This window comes from Tachysurus fulvidraco, chromosome 9 (genome assembly GCF_022655615.1).
Source record: "Tachysurus fulvidraco isolate hzauxx_2018 chromosome 9, HZAU_PFXX_2.0, whole genome shotgun sequence".
Taxonomy (NCBI): Eukaryota; Metazoa; Chordata; class Actinopteri; order Siluriformes; family Bagridae; genus Tachysurus; species Tachysurus fulvidraco.
In genome coordinates this window covers 21046662-21067869 of record NC_062526.1, presented here as the reverse complement: position 1 = coordinate 21067869, position 21208 = coordinate 21046662, and the positions used below count along the sequence as shown (strand labels likewise).

Here is a 21208-nt window from a genome sequence, read left to right as displayed (position 1 = left end):
TGTCCAAATCAGGCTCTCCCAGTTTGAATATATCAGCCAGCTAAGTCTTCTGATCCCAGTCAAGAAGGAAACTGTCCAATCTGGCAACACTGTCTGAGGAGAGGAGAAACTTTTGCTTTTGTGAGCAGACTTTTAAAAAGCCATCAAAGAGAGTCATGGAAAGCTAATTGATTGCTCCTAACTTGCTCATTAGGGGCAGGAATATCAGGACACTCATTCATTAGGTGCCACTCCTATTATGATGGAAATCATTGTTCCTCGTTAACTGTTCATTGTTATCCTGATATATAAGTTATAAAAAAAAAAGAAAGAAATAGAAATTTAGATTTGCTATATAGGTATATCTCCAGGAGCCCTGAGATGTTCCAAGACTGCGGAAACGTTTCGAGCCACAAATTATACAAAATATCCAAATGTTTTCTGAAATCCTCATTATAACGGAAAATGAAAAATACATAATAATAAAAAAAATTATAATAAAATACATTTATTGCTAAACAAACAAACAAACAAACAAACAAACAAATAAGTACTTTTTAGTGAAGAAAAAAATCAAAAATGTTATTTAATAATAATGTTATTATTCCTCTCAACACTTATCAACAGGCTATCCCAATGAACCTGACCCATGCTGTACCACATGCCAAATCATATTTCATCTGCTTTATGCTTACTATTTATTGTTCATGTAGGCATCATAAAAATGTTCAATATATCATCATGACAGATATATAATCTTATGGAAGAAAAAAGTTAACTTATGGGTGTGTCTCAATCAGCTCATTAGTTTAGTAGTCAATATTGTCAAGGGAGAATTCATGCTCACTATATTTCCATATTGAAATGGTCATATTTTCTGAATATTTTCTAACTCTCAGCTAACTTCATCTACAAATGTTAGGCCTCTATCATTGTTGTGGCTCTTAAGCAATTACTTTCATGAGCAATGTTTATCTTTATTCGACGGTTTGTGAGTTTAATTCTTTACGTGTTTAATTGTTCTTTAAAAATCCACTAGCTAGCCTACAATCCTGCTTGTGACAGAACTGAGCTAGATTGTCTTTTATGCAGTTATTTGTTATTTACTGCTCCTTTTATCCACCGCAGTTATGTTATGTGTGTTTTTCTTGTTTGTTTGTTTGAAATAAAGTTTATTGAAAAAATAAAGATATATAGTTTAAGATAAACTTCCTGTTTGATGCTGGCCACACCCCCTTTATGATGTCATAAAATTGTATATGATGTCATAAAAAGTGTCAATATTGTCAGGCCAGAAGATAAAAGGCTGCTACATTGAAACGTGGCAAAATTATTAGCACCCACATTAATAAAGCAATGCACATGGAAAGAAATTCATCTCTGTTGACGTTGTTTGCTCCACATACACATACTGGATGATAACCAAAACGGTTAAGAGCACAAAGGTTCATGCACAGTGTATCAGCTGAAAAACGGGACATACGCATATGTTTTATAACAACTTCCAGCTCTGACTCCATAGCAGAGACTTCAGCTGTTTTAATGACACACGACTACAAGACAATAGCTTTTAACCTGCCGTTCATTTTAATGATTGGCCTAAAACGTAACAGATAATTCTATAAAAAATGTTTTATATATATATATATACCCAATGCACAGATTAACCATATAACTATAAACACGGTGAAGAGGTCACGTGCACAGAAACAAATACGCCTTCACTATAACACTATAAAGTGCAAGAAACATAAATAATCCAAAGTCTGTATTAAGTATGAGCCTTCGCCTTTCTTTACTAACACAAATATTTCTCTTAAATAGGATTTTTTTTATTATTTAACAAAATAAAGAAATATAAACAATAAACATTTTCCAGGCCACTGTATATACAAGTAGCTGTCTGAAAATCTTACCAAGCACGCGCAGGTATTCAAATGTATGCTTCACATGCGACCTGTAGCCTCATTTTCTGCTGAATCATATTAATGACGTAGAAAAAAACATTAATAGTCCAAACAAAGTTGGCATTAAGTCTGAGAATTGTCTTTTTTTCTAGATTTTTTTTCTAATAAAAGTACTAAAATGCACTCTATAATTTGTTTAACAACTCTACAACTTTATTGTATTTTTTCCTTTCCTGCTCCGCGCGCGCTCACATTAAGTCCGCCGCCGCGCGCTCCCCGCTTTGCGCCAATTAAAACAGAACGTGCAGCGACCCTAATGGGGCCCAGGGTTGATTGTTTTGGACGAACAACAACAACAAAAAAACCCACATATAGGTCCCACCCCTCCGATTAAGGAACCGAGGGAGGTAAGGGGGTGTATGTGAGGAGATAGAGAGAGGGAGAGAGAGAGGGAGGTGTGTGTGTGTGTGTGTGTGTGTGTGTGTGTGTGTGTGTGTGTGTGTGTGTGTGTGTGTGAGAGAGAGAGAGAGAGAGAGAGAGAGAGAGAGAGAGAGAGAGTGTGTGTGTGTGTGTGTGTGTGTGTGTGTGTGTGTGTGTGTGTGTGTGTGTGTGTGTGTGTGTGTGTGTGTGTGTGTGTGTGTGTGTGTGTGTGTGTGTGTGTGTGTGAACCTTGTCTTGAGGGATTCAGGGTCTTCTCATGTCAAAAGGGCAGCCAGAAAGGTCCTGACCACCTCGCAGCTCAAAACCTTCCACAGAGACACATAGTGCGTTTTGAATTGTCTGGAAGGATTTTGATGATTATACACTGGCCTTTAAAGATAAAGTCTTTTTCCACAAGGAAACTGCACGTGTGAAATGAGATATTTTTTTCGGACGAAGCATTCACCCCTGAGCTCATGAGCACTAACATCTTTACTCTGTATATGTATGTATATATTTGGGATTTTTCCCAATGATTTGGGATATGTATATGTATATTTGGGATTTTTCAAACCTAATCAATGTTCTTTAAAATGAGAGGATTTACTTACTTTAAACAGTAAGACAATTCCAGTTATATATATATATCACTGGAATTGTCTTACTGTTTAAAGTAAGTAAATCCTCTCATTTTAAAGAACATTGATTAGGATTTGAAAAATCCCAAATCACCATCTATAATTTAATAAAAAAAAAGATTGAGATCCAATACGATTCAAATAGTCTTTTTTTTTTTTTTTTTTTTTTTTTACAGAGTTTGGGCACAAATGTGATTTTCTATTTTAAATTAAGACATGAAGGTGTTCAAATAATCAAATACAGATTTGCAAAAAAATATGTATATTAAAGAAAAAACGTTTAATACGTTGTACATACGATTGAGCCGAAAGCAATGGAAAGTTAGTAATTAATGTTTGTTTTTATAAGAGGGTGCTGTGATCATCTAAGCATACAGGTACAAGTACAGGGGATCCCACTGAGCTATTTTAACTGCCATGCATAAAGTGAAAATAAATAAAGTTTCCAGAAAGATGAAACAAATAGTGTTCAGTGTTTACAGTGATGCCATAGAAGAACCATTTTTGGAACCTTTTTAGTAAATGGTTTTCTGGAACCCCTGTTTTTCTGGGCCATAGAGAAACCTTTACGTCTAAAGAACCTTTTTTTTAACACTATATGGAAACATTCCATGAATGTTAAAAGTACTTTATAGAACCAAACACATTCACCAAGAACCATTTAAGAACCCACTCTCTCTCTAATTACAGACATCAGACCTAAAATTTTATAATGTGATCTGTGTGTGTGCGTGTGTGTGTGAGAGACAGAGAGAGAGAGAGAGAGAGAGAGAGAGAGAGAGAGAGAGAGACAGAGAGAGAGAGAGAGAGTTAATAATGATATGAAGAAGGTAGTGTGTACCATGTATGTACACACATATACATGGAATTATAGTGATGTCACATGGTACAGTTGCACTAAAGTGTACAGTAAATGTCTTAGCGAATTTATATCTTATTATTTCACTATATTTAAGTTAAGAAGTGTTGAAAGTGTAAGTGCAATAAGGGCACAAGTGTGTCAGTATTTAATGTGTGTGTGTGTGTGTGTGTGTGTGTGTGTGTGTGTGTGTGTGTGTGTGTGTGTGTGTGTGTGTGTGTGTGTGTGTGTGTGTGTGTGTGTGTGTGCAGGAATTAAAGGTTGAGTACACAGAGTAACAGAAGAGAAGTGAAAACAATCCTTTTTTAAACCTCTAAAAAAATATATATATATATATATATTTACAAATGTGGGTATGTTTCGAAACGAAAAAAGAGGAGATCTAAAAGAGGTACCTTTTTTATTCGAACATTGTTTAGCTGCCTGAGACAAACCTTAGACCTGATTAAGAATAAGACGTGATGTTGATGATGATTATGATGAAGACGATGACGATGGTGTCAAATGGATGTGACGTGACTTTTCTAAATCTGTTAATGATCGCAAAAGAACAAAGATGGTTAGGTGACTGGTGACTGTGTGTGTGTGTTTTTGTGTGTGTGCGTGTGAGGTGAAGGTTCTTCATTGAAAAGGCTTTGGCCTAGATGTAGTAATGTTAACTTCAAGTGGCCTCCATGGCTCCCACTTTTCCTTCTCTCTTCCCAAGGCCCCAGGTTGCCTTTGCATGACATCATCGCCAAAGCATGCCCCCCTAAACCCCCTGTGAATCTCCCCATCGTCACTCCAAATGAGGCTCGGTGCTCTGCAACCCATACGTTCTCTCCCTCTCTCTCTCTCTCTCTCTCTCTCTCTCTCTCTCTCTCTTGCTCTCACTCTCTCACTTTCCCTCTCTTTTCTTCCCCTCCTTCTACTCTTTCTCGTCCTCCTCTTCTCTGACAATCCCCTCCCCTTTTCCTTAACCAGGAGAAGGGCATTGTCTTGTGCGAGGGCCTGATCAAAAAAAAAAAAAAAAAAATGCAGCCCGCCCAAACCGCTCCCTTTCTGTAAATTCAATAAGCCCACCTTAAAGATTTGCCTAATTAATGGATGACATCTTTGGCTGGAGCAGAGGCGAGGTATTTTGCTCGGGCTCGGTCATTGTTGGCCTCCTAATTAACTTTCCCAGGTCAGCCTGGGTCTCAGCAACCTGAGAGTGAAGAGCTCCATTGTGCTAGGAGTTGTAAACTTACTTCTTTTTTTCCGCTTCGGCACTTAAAAGGGAAAGCAACTATAGGGAACAGAAAATATCCCATTTAAGGCTTTTGTGAGTGAACTGCCTGCACATGGTCCAATAAAGGAAATCTTTTTAAATAAGCGTTAGCGGTCCTCCCTACAATCCTCCCCTCCCTCTCGTCTCCTCTCTTTTTCCTCTCCTTTATCAGAGAGATGCAGAAAGGTTATGAATGATAGCTCGGCGTCTGAGAAGTGAGAGGCAAGGGCCAGGCTTCTGTGTACCATTTGCGTTTGAGCCATTTGAAGGAATTCGAGTAAAAAGTGCAAAAAAAAAAGAAAAAGAAAAAAAAAATCTGCACTCTGTTTGGCGACTGTGTAATTATGATTTTGTGTGAAGAATAGAAAATAAAAGTCGTTACTGTAAGGGAAGTGACACACTGGCTCAGACAGTTCTGAGCTTCTGTTTATACAATATTCAGCTCCTCCTTCTTTTCAAGACCAGTGATCAACCAATTACTAAGCAAGGAGGGAGGTCACAGGCTGGTTAATGACTGTTATTCAAAAAAGTAAGCGTAACACTCGAATATTATTAATCCACTTATCTAACAGATCGCATGCAAGTCATGGAAAAACAACCCAGACTGATCTTCTGGAAAACAATGGAATCCCTCATTAACACCTACCCCCTCTTATTTCCTACACACACACACACACACACACACACACACACACACACCGGCCATCCGTCCCCTGGTCTAATCCCAAAAAATGAAGCTTCCTCAGTTAATGAGTGGGGTGTGATCTTCCCACAGTCAGAAAGCACAACGTCATACAGTCATAGCTGCTCTATTCACTAATTTGACACAAGTCTTTCTTTCTTTCTTTAAACACACACACACACACACACACACACACACACACACACACACACACACAGAGCAGATCGATCAGCAACAATCCATCACGTAAAGAGAATATTTTAATGACATGAAGTGACATGAGTCATGAAAGAAGAAGAAGAAGAAGAAGAAGAAGAAGAAGAAGAAGAAGAAGAAGAAGAAGAAGAAGAAGAAGAAGATCGGCTCCTTATCGTCCCCTAACCCTGTGTTCACATTTGCAAGTGACAGAACCCTCATTTTTTCATATACACACATGCATTAGCTGTGATTTCATACTGTACGTGTTGACAGCATGAAATTGAAATTCTTTCAATCCTGAGCAAATTTGCAGTCCTGAGATGCAGTCAGGCAAAACTTCCTAATCAATCCTTTTAATAATTTTAACGTTTTTAACACTCATCTTATAGTTACTATTAGCAATAATAGCATCCATTTTCTATTTACAGGAAAAAATGGACGTAAATAAAAACATCTACTCGTGGTTTCATTGTTATCCTGTTATACATGAGCTTTCATATAGACATTAGGAAGAACAATAAGGTTAGATCAAGTAGATCAGACAGTGTTGCTTCTGGTGAGTGTATGAAGCTAGTCCAGTTAGCTCGCTTTGTTAAACAGCTCCACCCCCTTGCTAAATAGTTCAAAAGTTTAGTTTATTTGTGATCAATTTTTCATTGCTTTTTCAAATATGAACAAACGAACTTTCTTAGAACAAACATCCAAGGAAGAATTCATCCATGATCATAAGTTGGTCGGTCGTAGACTGTCGTAAGCTTAAACATAAATCTGAGTCATCATTGAGAAGATATAAGCCTGGATTGGGAGTGTAGTCAACTTTCAGTAACGAGCAAAGGTTTTCTTTCCATCAAATGCTCCTCCTTTATTTCTGATGATTGTTACCTTTACTTTATCAGTCCTCAGCACCTGTTTTTCAAAAGATCCTTCGCATACTTCAGGCGTTTTGTTGACTTTTGTTAAGCAGATACGGTTTCCTACTGATGACTCTCCTATGCAGATCTCCTGAACATTGAACAGCATGACCACTCTCGTGTTAGTTCAACCTTTCTGCAGGTCCTTTGCCTCTCTGTCAAGCATTCATCATGTCACACATGATATTTTCTTGGTCAACCAGATCTTGCTTAGACTTAAGATTTCATCTTAATTCAAGTTTCTTTCACGTGATATTTCAGATAGCCCAATTTGTGGGCTGGAAAAGCTGTTTGAAGAGCTTAGATATCTTGCTAGAGCTTTGGTCTGCTCTGGAGGTGTCAATCAAATTCATGTTTAGTTCCTCAGCCAGCTGCTTAGAGGAGCCTGAGGTTGTTGAGCGTTGACAAAGAATCAGGATTTGTTATTCCTAATGACAATTCTTGACCTGCCTAACGAGTCCTAATGAGTCGATTAAGGCCTAATGAGTTCATTAGCTCAGGGTCTAATGAGTTCAACGATAAGGATGTCCGAACTTTTAAACTTTTCTGTTTTTATTTTTATTTTTTTAAGTTGGTCAAATATTTAAGGAACTAGGTTTAGGGTTAAGGTTAGGAACTGTGTTTAAGGATTTAAGGAACTGTGAAGCAATTTCAATTTTAAAATAGCTCCCTTCTGATTATTTCTATTTGTTTGCATAAAAAATCCTGAAAAGATCCATCAATAGCACCTTTCATTTAGATCTAATTATTCATCTGACTAAAAGACACACTTGAGGGTCAAAGGCTAACCAAAAAAGTGGTACCTTAAAGGCAGCAGGGTTTGAATTGTTTAAATGCAGCTCAGAGCCATGAAGCTGAGCTTCTAATGACTGTATTTTCTTTTTTTATCCTCTTAAAATAAACCTTTAATGACAAGGTCTACACTCAGAGATCTTCTTTCCACACAATAAAAACCTCAGAATCCAAACCAGTCCATCTCTAGATTTACCACAAAGTCACATCTGTGCCTCGATTTTAAACGTATTCAAAAATGTTTTTTAAGATCTTATACAGTTATGTGATTTTTCTCTGTACATCATCAAGCGGAGAGGATATTAAGAGGATTTAACAAGCTGGTCATCTACATACTTTTATCTTGGTGCTTGATTACTGAAACTCATTCCTGTACTGTAATTCCTGTACTCAACTCTACTATTCATTTGACATATGTGTCTTATCTGCTCTTGAATGCTCTTCTTGTAAATGCCATTAAGACATGAGATTCCTCCCAGTTAGATCCTCCTCATCATAAACCATATAATAGTTAGACATCCTGGGAGTCAGAAGGAGCTTAGTCATCTCAAGTCAAGTGTAAATTTAAACTTTATGTTCTAGAAAATGCTGGGAAATACAGAAAGGTCCAGTGTTGGAGCAGGTTTTTATTCCAATCTATCAGGAGCCATACGCGATACTGGGGGGACACCCAATAATGCTGCAGCAGCCCAGGTTCAAGGGAACCAGCACAGCCATTGCGGTTACACAAGCAGGTCCAGTTTCAATATTTTGGGCAGGTCATCCTGCAAAAAAACCTGTACTGAAGAAAATATGGGGCCATTGATCAGCTGTGAGGAAAAATTGGTCAGTTTTACCAAATAAGTGGCTTCGCTTTTCGAAAATATTTTATTTTACGAAATATTCTGTTATGTCATACGTAATTAAAGTGAGGTTTTTGATTCAGTCGATGGTGTAATTGGGTCATTTGCCAGTTTTAAGTTAGCTTTGACCTTATGGGCGTGCCATATATGAGCTGACTCATAACAATGAAAAGATTATATGATCTTATATATGTACAAATGTTAGCAGTAAATTCATTAACAAAATATTTGATCTATATGTACAGTATCTGCAGTTTGCATCGGTTTTTATGTGACCCAGTCTACATCCTGGTGGTTTAATAACAAATAATTGAACAGAGAATAAAATCATAATGTAGTGAATATGTGAAACAAATATGATTTTTAAAATTTTTTAAAATTAAGGTATTTTATAGCTTTTTTTAGCTGGATGTATTTTATTTTAAAAAGGTCTATTACTTAATATCCTCCTTTGTTAAATGGGCTAGCCGTGTTTTTATTTTTTGTAAATGAATGTTTGTACAGATAAAATGCTGGTCTCTTTTACTGACGCATAAACGAAAGAGACATAAAATAGGTATTTCAGACAATGTTTATTTAAAAAAAGAATCGTGTCTACACATCTTCAGTTGTGACTTTATGTGAGAGGTTTTGATAGAGAACCGTTGAGAGGAAAGGAAAGGAGTTGAATATGCAGCATTGCATCACACTGCTATTATTTCAGGATTATTATAATCACAATGTGATTGGATAACTTTTGGCAGGCACATCGTTGCTCTAGAATGTACCATTCATCCGCTGTCACCTGACGACATCAGTAAGCCATAGCAGGCAAACTGAATAAAGTTACAGTAAAATAAAGTCTGTTTTTTTACTGGGATTGTTTGGTGTGAACAGCCAGTGCTTCACTAGGCAACTGTCATAATTTGTTAACGTGGCTTTTCAAAAACGACAATGATAATGAGAGGATGAAAAAAAAAGTGGGAGCAAGAGAAATGTCAGGGAGGTAGGAGGGGTGAAGAGTGACCTGAAACATAGAGCACAGTCCCCAGGGAGTCCCGGGACCGACATCAGACCGATTTCAGTGCAGCAACATGATGGCATCTCTGATATTTTAATATTAATGAGCAGGCTCTTCAGCTCAACAGGTGCCATGGCGGCACGCTACACAATACTAAAGCCTCTCCAGTGTCCTCTATACACATGACCAGCCCGGTTAGGGCCAGTGTGACTTAAAGAAAGAAGGACACGTACAGAGAAAGCAAGAAAGAGAGTTAAGTCAGCCATTTGAAAAACTAAGACGAAGACGAAATGAAAAGCGACCCTTTTTGATTCACCTCTCGCGAAGCCGAAAACACGAGGGCCCGATATTTCTCCTCTTCTTCCCAAACCCCCTTGAGAAAGAAATTGACTTTTGTTTGGAGTTTGTGAAAAGTGGGAATCAGGAGCAGGACAATGGGGCTCCCCATGGAGAGGACCCGAGTGAAGCCATCTCAAATCAGTCAGCCAAGGGACCAATTAATCCGGCCATTGTCAGGCCCAAGCCACTGCCAGCACATCAACACATTCACGGCCCATTGTCCCGACCCTCCTGCAGCAGGATTTAGTCCGTCCAACAGCCAGTTTTGTCCGAGCCAGCTCAGGCGGAAGTTTCTCACTGACAATTTGCCCCAAATAGATTTGTCAGAAAGCGTCCATCAACCTGCCAGTTAGAGTGGGTGAGGTGGGTCTGCACGAGCTTGTTTAGGAGGATGTGATGTGCCATGGGCAGAGAGTAAAATTGCAGGTGTTTATGTGTGACTGATAAATACTTGTTCGAATAAAACAAAATAATTGAATGTTGATGTTAGTAATGATGATGATGATGATGATGACGATGATGATGGCAACAGATGGGCATGTTGGCTAATTGGTACTCTATGTGTCTACATATTGCTGGTTGATTTGATCCATGAATCATTATTACATTACATCTTCAGGCATGAGGTACTGGAAAAAAGGTGTCCTTATTGAGACAAAAGGGTTCTATATCTAACCTTTAAGGTGCAGCCTTGAAGTCAGTCTAGCAATCCGACATATATATTAAGTCACCAAAAATATATGGAGACCTATAACAAGATATTATGTGGGGGAAAAAACATGAGACGGTTGGACGGTTTGATCGTTACCAAGAGCCTTCAGTTGACGTAAAATAAAATGTGTAGAAAAAACGTTATAACCATAAGCATTAAGGTAAGCAGCGTGATGCTTGGTGTCGACTAAACACTGGTGATTTAACTGTTATTTCTTGTCTTAGATCATTTTCAGACAGATGTTATGGCTTAATCCTTTTCCTTATCTACAGCTGGGTGTTACAACAATGGATGCTGGAATACGTTCACCACTCAACTTTGAGGACTATGTGAGTAGCTGCATACCAACAACTAGATACACAATCTGATGGTTCTTTGTCAAAGATTTTCATTGACTGTTATTGAGAAGAGAGTCAGCAGCCCCCCCTCCAAAAAAAAAGTGAAAGCAAGCAGCCGGGGCAACCATGATGTTGGTTATGTTTGTGTAAAGACTATCTCTGAATGACAGGATTAGAGAGAGTTAAGGAGATTACTACCAGCGGACCACCCCACCCCAACACACACACACACACACACACACACACACACACACACACACACACACACACACACACACACACACACACACAATTGTGTTTCCATCCTCATGAGGACCTTTCACTGACAATTATTAATGCGGATAATTAATAATATAACTGTAACCTAAAGCATTTCCTCAATAACTAAAAACCTGACTCTGTTTTGTTTGTTTGTTTGTTTGTTTGTTTGTTTGTTTGTTAAACAGTAAATAAACAACATAAACATATTTTTCCACATGGGGATCATCCAGATGGTTCCATAAGATCAAAACTGTTTGCTATTCCTATTATTGGTGGGACATTTTGATTTAAACCAGAATGAGTGAGAGAGAGAGAGAGAGAGAGAGAGAGAGAGAGAGACTATTTATTTACCTACACGTCTTTTTATCAGTACCAGCAATACAACTTACACCAACAGCTCACACCATCTATTAGTATTATTTTCTTTCCAGAAGGCTACGCGTCAACGTGTAAAACAAACCTCTGCATACGCAGTCAGTCACCTGTCACAGAATGCTAATTTCTTTTAAGGGCTCGTTAAAAAGGGAGCAAACGACAATGCCTAATTGCGATTCGATACGCCCTCGGTCGCGGGTCGCCTCGCCTAAACCCGAGACTTTGCGGGCTCCCCCATATGGCCCTGGGTCTCTAGCGTGGGAAGCTGCGTCATTAAAGCCGAATATACAGACGGCGGCGGCCTTCGCCATCCGCGAACGCGTGTGCGTTAACTGTTGCGCGTGTGCGTTAACTGCTGTCTACGCGTGTGCGTTAACTGCTGCGCGTGTGCGTTAACTGCTGCGCGCAATCCAGGAACCGCACAGAGAGAGAGAAAGAGAGAGAGAGAGACAGCACCATGCTCACGCTTGTGTCTGTAGAGCGCAACGCTTACTTAAACACAGAACAGCAGGATATACACATGTACCTGTAATGCGCGTAACTTGTCTGTCTTGTGCGAAATCCAGACGACTAAAAAGCAGCCGGAAGTATGGCGTGAACTATAAACTTCGAAAAAAGAAAAAAAAAGACATACCATGGTTTGGTAGTAGTAATAGTGCAGTTCTGTACAGCTGATGCAGGCTACACAGCGCGCTCAACAGGTGCGCGCGCGCGCGCGCACACACTCACACACACACACACACACACACACACACACACACACACACACACACACACACACACACACACACCGTGCCAAGATCAGCGTGGTGAATGTGTCTCAGATCATCAGTTCGTCATTAACTTTCATTATTACAAATAAAACAGGTAATACAAGAAGAAGAAGGAGGAGGAGAAGAAGAAGAAGATGAAGTGAGATTAGACTCAGCAGTGAGCGATCAAATCATCATCATCATCATCATCAACACCAACAACAGCAGATCAAACCCGCGCTCGTGTCTCCATCTGTCTCTGCTTCATTTCATCTCAAGCTGAACCACCATCCTTCCATCACCCTTCCACCACTAACCACTCTTCTCGGACACTGACGTCATGCGCAAGCGGAACGCAGAGTAGAAAGGCTAAGTGGGTAAGGGAAGTCGGGCTCTCCTCCCACCCGCCTTCTCTCTCTCTCTCTCTCTCTCTCTCTCTCTCTCTCTCTCTCTCTCTCTCTCTCTCTCTCTCACTCTCACTCTCCCTCCTCCGATACTTCTCATACATATTACCAAAGCCTTTAATCTGACGGCACACATCACAAAGTCAGCGAGGCTTCAGGCTGCCGGGCATTTCTTAGCTTGTAAGTGACTGTGTGTATATAAGTGTGTATATGTGGGGTTGTTTTTCTTTCTACTTGGCTTCTGGTTCCTGTGTGAGGGTTGTGAAGGTGCCTGGGCGCACATCCACCGGTACACGCAGCAGTTTTCCGCTGGAAAACCTGCCTCGGATCTTAAGGAGATTAGACAAACAACACAAACTCATCAGAAGTCCGGATTCTGGTTTTCCTGAAGAGCGGAAAAAAGGGGTTTGAAAAGAGAAGACTGGTTAAAAATCAAAAATAAAAGCAAAGACTTAAGCGACCTGCCTGCTGAATAATCCAGCACAATCCAATTGAGTATATACTTTTTTAAAGGTAAAATAAAAAATATATATTTTTCTTTTAATTCATTGAAATCTCAGCGGTTGAAAGAGTTTCCTGATATCAGGGAAAGAAAAACAGAAGGCCAGGATGAGCAAAGCTGCCAGTTCAACAAGTGGCTGTTTGGATATTTTAAATGTCAAATCCAGTAAGTAATCTACTTTTACTCTCTTCACACAAACTCTACAGTTACACTTACTCTAAAAGGTGAAATTAAATCCTTATATATTTGTTAGTTCATATAATATTCAAATAGGAAAATAATTCTATTGATTATTATATGACATCTAACACGAGTCCATGCTATAAATTGTACTAATGCAGTGTTTTTTTTTTGGGGAGGGGGGGGGGACTTTTTTCCTTTCATTATTCTTTTTGGCTTAAATTTAAACTATGATATTCTGTACAATGGTTGTGAAATTCGAGCTTATTTATCCGCTTTTCTGAGTTATTATTAAGTGCACTGGGATGACATCGCTTTTTTTAAGATTTCTCATTTTGAAAAATCTCATTATTATTAACTTTTTGGTTTAACGACCACTGAATTTGATACACTGATAATTGCCTAAGCTGGTTTGCTTAATTAGGGATCCTGTGTGCATGCTGGATATTTGTGTGCACCTGTCAATTCGTTTCAAGGAAATGAAATTACACGTGCAAATAATAATAATAATAATAATAATAATAATAATAATAATAATAATAATAATAATAATAATAAAGCACTAACAATAAACAAAACAATTAGCATTCTACCGAAATCATCCTAAAACATATTTGCACACTTTCTCAAAGGCTCCGTATAAAAATAGACTTCTATCATACATACACCATACATCTACATATCATACATAATTAAATATATTTCATTTAATTATATACTAAGTATAACCGGTGCATTTTTGTGCGTAATTCGATTTTTTTAAATAATAAATGGTGCGCGTAATGGGGTAAAAAAGTGAATCAGCCGTAAATTACTGAAGTAAAAGTTCCAGACAAAAGTTTAAGCATTTAAAAGCACTACTTCCTCATGAACCATTTGAGTTAAAACTCTATTTAAAAATAGTTCGTCAATTAATAAATAGAAACGGAAATTATAGAAATTATAAATAGACTTTCTAAGATATTTGGAGATCACAGTGCGTTACATCCTCATGATAATCTCTCTGTATGTGTACTTTTTAATTCATTAATAATAATAATAATAATAATAATAATAATAATAATAATAATAATAATAATAATAATAATAATAATAATAAAGACAATTTCAGGCCTAAATTCGCAGCTGCACCTAAACCCCTGATCCCTGAAGCTGGTGACTGAAAACAAAAGTGATCTCTGGGAAGTGGCTTGGAGTAAATACGGCACCATGTCGGGAAAGTTTGCAACACATACATGAAACAAACCCGCTTTCTGGAACACTGACGGGAAAAAGATGTACATAATGATGCACATATTTCTTATCTACACTTAGAACTTAATTATGATGATGTGTGATGCTGGAGACGGCGTCGTTAGAAATGTTCTGCAAGTGTAGAAAAAGTTGCAATCATTCTGCAGCTTTTTTAAGGGTGGGTGATAAATGTACATTTAAAGAACATGATATTATATATCTGATCATCAAAATAGAAGCATGTGATGATGATGATGATGATAATAATAATAATAATAATAATAATAATAATAATAATAATAATACCGCATTATTCCTAATTTCTAAGAAACCTCAACACAATTATTCTTGTATTTTTATTATATTTAAGTTTTTTTTAAAGATTTTTTTTGTTTCATTTGAGTCAAAGATTACTTTATTGTACAGAATAATTGTAGCATCGCTTAAACTTACTTAAAACTATAACATTTAAAGATGAATGTGTTATTATGCTCATTATGATTATTATAGTTGCAGTTATAATACAGGATCAAATTTGTAAAAATGTGATTTATTTTTATTTTATTTTTAAATGCAAATAATTTCATGGAAATTACTCTGGAACGAACTATAATTTCAAAAGGGATTTCCCCAAATAGCAGAAAGCCGAAAGTCATTGTTTTGCACTGAATGCTTGCTGAGCTTCCTCTGAATTCCCATGCTACCGTTTTTAGGACGGGTCAGTGCGAAATCAATGAGCAGGTGGACATATGTCAGTAATTACACGGCCGTTTCTCTAAACAACACCCCCACTCCCTCCCCATATACATGCAAATATACCTCCATTAACGGATTTAAATACGGGAGGAGGTGGAGGGGGAGCTGAAAGTTTTATACAACACACGAAGAAAAAAAAACATCACAATTTTCATTTACTTCATCCTCATTTGCATACACTTCATTGGAGGCGCGTATTGACTCTCGGTCCGCTGTGTCACTCCTCTAATCCGCGGGGCCCAGAGACCGCGCGCAGAAAAGCAGCTGTCGAGCTTCATTATGAAGCAGCACTGGCAGTTTGTTCAGATTGGTCCAGTCAGACGAGGCTCAATGGGGTGAAATCATTAAGTTAACACTTTCCCTAATGTCGCCTTTGTGCGCGCGCCATTGTTTTATTTGGAAACCTGCGGCACGGCGCTAACCTCAACAAAACGCACCATCAGCGCGGGGTCTGGATTCCCACAGACACAAAGCTGGTCATCAAAGGAACGTATGTTTAGGCAGGTCTCACATGGGACGTTCGTACAGACAGGTTTTAGTTTCATGTATTATTATGACTTTATGCGCTACACGGATACAAACTCACCTGACATCTGCATTCTAGATATTAGATGAATAATGGGAACGTAACTTTTATTATTATTATTATTATTATTATTATTATTATTATTATTATTGTTGTTGTTGTTGGTGTTGTTGTTGTTGTTGTTTATTTATTTTTGTTCTATTATTATTATTATTATTATTATTATTATTATTATTATTATTATTATTATTATTATTATTCATTCCCAGGTCGGATTCTGGATATCCCGTGTAAAGTGTGTGGAGACCGAAGTTCAGGGAAACACTACGGAGTTTACGCATGTGATGGATGCTCCGGATTCTTTAAAAGGAGCATAAGGAGAAACAGAACATACGTCTGCAAATCCGGCACTCAGGTGAGACTCAGATCCTCATCGACCTTCTTTCTATTTATTTTTTTTTCTTAAGCCAAGAGCGCATTATGTAATTTGAGCCCCTCCAGTTCCCCGGAAGGAAGAGGTTGCGTCTATTTTCATAATTGGAAGATTAAGCAAGAAGTGAGCCTCCTCCCGTGCCTTTGAGAGCCCTTTGGTCCGTCTAGTGTAACAGGTGTAATCCAATCTAACTGGCTGGATTTGGAGAGCAGTAGGCGGGAATGAGATTATTGGCCAAGCGGCAGGGGAGCGAGTCAATGGCCGTCATTACTGCACCATTTCCCCCATACCTGTGGAGTGTCTCCCTCCCCTCTAAGGAAGGAAAGATGTCTCTGTGTGCGCTCTCTCTCTCTCTCTCTCTCTCTCTCTCTCTCTCTCTCTCTCTCTCTCTCTCTCTCTCGGACCCCTTGCTTCTTTAATTCCTTTCTTGTTATTTTTATTGCACTTAGGGAGGCTGCCCGGTGGATAAGACGCACAGGAACCAGTGTCGCGCGTGCCGCTTAAAGAGATGCCTGGAAGTGAACATGAATAAAGACGGTGAACAGACTAATGATCTTTGCTTGTGGAAAAATAAAATGATGCGTTGAAATCAATATGTACAGAAAATAATATATTTAATACGAGATATTTATTTTTTCCCCACACTCTGCATGTTGAATTTCCCCCGAACAGCCGTGCAGCATGAGAGAGGCCCGAGGACGTCGACCATCCGCAAGCAAGTGGCGCTTTACTTTCGGGGCCACAAGGAAGTGAACGGATCTTCGTCACACTTTCCCAGCACGTCCATCCCGGGGCTGCACTTCTTTACCACAGTCACTCAACTCGAGACTCATAGTCTGGAATTAAACACGCTACCGAGCACACCAGAGCGCCAGGGCATGGTGGGGCTCGCACAGCCCACTCCTAAAGTAAGCCAGATATACACTTGAGTGTGTGTGTGTGTGTGTGTGTGTGTGTGTGTGTGTGTGTGTGTGTGTGTGTGTGTGTGTGTGTGTGTGTGTGTGTGTGTGTGTGCGTGTGTGTGTGAAAAAACGTGAATTTTATCTCAGCTTATTCATCTCATGTCGTCTTCAGTATCCACATGAAGTCAATGGCACGCCCATGTATCTGTACGAAGTGGCCACGGAGTCTGTGTGCGAATCAGCCGCACGCCTCCTGTTCATGAGCATCAAATGGGCCAAGAGCGTTCCCGCATTCTCCACACTCCCTTTACAAGATCAGGTAGGCACACTTCATAAATAAAGCATACTAAACACTGTCGGTTTTTGGAGTCTCATTTCATGAACATTATTGTGATGCAGTTGATCCTGTTAGAAGATGCCTGGAGAGAGCTGTTTGTTCTGGGTGTAGCACAGTGGTCCATTCCAGTGGACTCAAACACTCTGCTTGCTGTTTCAGGTAAAATTAATACTCAAACAATGTATATCAAATATGAATTTTAAGCATTAGAATGACTCAGTTTTCAATTTTATGCACGCACACTTACTGTATATCATAACTATATAACCACCAAGCTCCTCACAGTTCCTTCTATATCCTGTGTTCCTTCAGGGATGACCACAGAGAACACGGAGTCCCAGAGGTTAAACAAGGTGGTCTCAGAGATCCAGGCTCTGCAGGAAGTGGTGACGCGTTTCCGGCAGCTGCGACTTGATGCGACGGAATTCGCATGCCTCAAGTGCATCGTTACCTTTAAAGCTGGTAGGTTGTTGCTCGAAGAAGTTCCCGCTTATATTGATACAGTTCATGCATCAAAATATTTAAAATGAATAATAATAAAAAAAAATCTATAAATACATGCAAAAGCAGTAATCAGTAACAAACAAAATAAATTTGGTGTTTGGTTTGATGGCATTATTGTATCAGATACAGTTTGTGTGGCTTTACGGAGCATCTCTATGCTCTATGACATACAAACACTGTTCTGTACCAAAAACAATTTTAGTTGTTGCAAAAGTATAAAACAGAAGTCGTAAAATAAACATCTCCAACATTTTTACCAAAAAAATGGAATGTATTGCATGATTTGTACATGTACTAATTTGCATCAACAGCCTACTAAAGGTGCTTTGTTTGCGTCACAGTTCCGACACACAGCGGTGCTGAACTAAGGAGTTTTCGAAATGCCAGCGGAATCGCGGCGCTCCAGGACGAAGCACAGCTCACTCTCAACAGCTACATCCACACAAGGTACAACACAACAATGTCCTGAGTAAGGGTGTGGCAGGGGGGGTAGGGGTTTGCTGTCAAAGGAAACTAATCACCAGAGGGTTGGAGCTATGCATGAGGCAGACAGGTGAAGCGAAAGTTAACAGCAGTTAGCCAACACTGGAGACTCCTTTTTCAAATGCTGAATAAATGTCATCGTCAATCAGCAATTAGAATTTTTTTTAATCTGTTGATGCTCATGTATAAGTGGTTTCTATGGAAACACAGATAATGTAAACGATGTAGACCAATCAGAATCAGGCATTATTTCTAAAGATCTTGCATCTTTTCCTTGTAGGTACCCGACTCAGCCATGCCGCTTCGGGAAGCTGCTGCTGCTTTTGCCCACGCTGCGTTCAGTCAGTGCGTCGACAATCGAAGAAGTGTTCTTCAGGAAGACGATCGGAAACGTGCCCATCACACGGCTTCTCTCTGACATGTACAAATCAAGCGACATTTAAGCTCTTTCTCTTCCAACTAAGAGGACTCTGCGAAAGTAACAGAATGTAGAAGAACAGAAACAACGTACTGTACGAAAAGGAGCGGCTTTAAGGAAAACATCTCTACGCGACATCTACAGCAGACAGCGTAAAAAAAAAAAAGAAAGAAAAAAAAAAGGAGGAAACGCTGGAGAGACTGGTGGCTGAACTGAAGTTCTGTTCAGTGTTGAGGAAAAAATGTTACACTGTGGACTAAAGGATACTTTGTGACTAATTTTCAATCTAATCTTTTCAAATCTACTTATTGAGATAACCTTCTTGATTTATTTGCCCCAAAAATGTACACAGTTTTGTTTTTTTGTTTTTTAAATTATGTGGTGGACTCAGAGATCTGTACAATCACAATAATGAGTTCTCATCGTTACAGTCTCTAGAAGACCAATGAGCTTTTCTACCAATGCTTTTGTTTGTTTGTTTGTTTATTTGGTTTCATTTCTGTCGTTGTGACCGAGAACTATGGCAGAAACCAAAAGAGATTTTAAGAGAGAGAGAGAGAGAGAGAGAGAGAGAGAGAGAATCCAAATGGCTTGGCAGACTTCTTGATGGAGTCGTTTCAGATGCACCTGGAGACATTAGCCAGGTGATGAGGTGATGATGATTAGGAGAACATCTCAGTTCCTTTCCTGGAAAACCAAAGGCTCGTGCATCTAATCTGATTGAAATACAAATGGGTGAAAGCACTACGTCTCTTTTCTGGTCCAAACCGAACGTCGCTAAAGCTCGTACTGAAGTCGTCAGGAGTGGGGAAAAAAACATGAGAAACACATTTGTTACAAAAAATTGTACTTTGTCCTGAATCACAATCACAGTTATGAGAATTTGACTTTCTTCTAGTGATTAACATGACTTAGGTGCTCATTTTTTTTCTTTTAACTAAATACTGATCCCTGATCTCCTCAGCCCTGTGATCGGATTAGATCGGACCCCAGAAAAATAAAGGAAATGATAAAAGCTCTCATTTCACTCATCCCTATTATTTAGCGCACATTTCTCTTGCTTGTCCCTGCTCTGGCGAAACTGGATGATGTGAGATGAACGGTGAAGCTACATCCTGAATCGGATACGCCGCAGGTTTGGATGGAGCTAACGATGGCTGTGGCGTGATGTCAATCTTCCAAGCCATTTAAAAAAAAAATAAAACTCACATTTTCTGTTTTTTTTTTTTTTAATGTTGAGTAGTTACTAACACACATCCAGAAACATGTTCAGCACTTGTATTTTTTTGTAGTTTGTAAATATATTCCTTGTTGTAAAAAGTAATAATTTTGTGAAAAGTTGTCTAAATATTAGAATAAATATTGAATATTAATCTGTTGCCTTGCAGCTTTTGTTAAATATTTAACCCTGATTATTGAATCCTGTAATTTGTTTATTTTATGATCGGGTTGAGTTCGGTATACTCGATCTTGTGCGGTGAAAGATCCACATCTCCCCCCACCTCGAAGCTCACGCTAAACAAGGACGTAGAGAGGTTCATGTCTGGCCTGGAGTGCATATTGAACCATCAGAGCTACAATACACCCAGACCTTGAGTTAAGTTGCTGTTCCTCGGGCTTCAAGCACTCTTTGATAAATCAAGGGCTTTGGCCAAATTGCATTTTTTAATCTTCATTTTTCGGATAGAGGAGCAGCACAATGGAAAGAATCATGATTGCAGATGACAATGTTCAATCCAATTTAGCTTCTTCCTTTAATGTGGTCTGCAATGGCGTGGAACGAACCGCAAGGTTACTGGAACCAAACAGACGCACCTTTCACCGAATCTCTTTCCGATGGAGCTGAAGCCAATTTGTAAATATTATCAACAATCTACAATCCACTTGCAAGTCTTGTACAAGGCTATTACCTTAGCATGTCACATGTCTTTGGATTTACAACATACGTGTGTGCAGGTACCCAACCAGTCAATCAAGTGGCAGCAAAGCACATTAAAATATAAGGATTTCGGTTACCATTTGCTAACGCAAGAGATCGGTCAAATACCCATAGAAGCATCTGAAACGGGACCACATGCCAAACCATGAGGCTACAAATATACTCATCAGCTAAGAACAGGAATGAGGCTACCGCCAGAAGGTACGGTCAGTGTCACCCAAAGTGGACAACCTGCAGCGAACCCACAGCGACCATGTACAGGTATTAGTGTTAAAGTGGCCAGTGGGTGTGTGTATTATCAAATATTCTGATATTTTTCTCTTAGACAATCTGTAGA

The 21208-nt window shown here is 39.0% G+C and overlaps 1 protein-coding gene across 1 annotated transcript; it reads left to right on the top strand.

The window, feature by feature from the left end:
* The first annotated feature begins 12379 nt into the window (after positions 1 to 12379).
* On the top strand, positions 12380 to 20576 carry nr2e1 (nuclear receptor subfamily 2, group E, member 1). The gene is made up of 9 exons (XM_047818015.1): positions 12380 to 13325; positions 16125 to 16270; positions 16738 to 16825; positions 16961 to 17196; positions 17363 to 17509; positions 17590 to 17686; positions 17840 to 17989; positions 18373 to 18478; positions 18795 to 20576. The coding sequence occupies exons 1-9, from the start codon at positions 13268 to 13270 to the stop codon at positions 18955 to 18957; spliced, it is 1191 nt and encodes a 396-aa protein (XP_047673971.1). The 5' UTR covers positions 12380 to 13267; the 3' UTR covers positions 18958 to 20576.
* Positions 20577 to 21208: the final 632 nt, after the last annotated feature.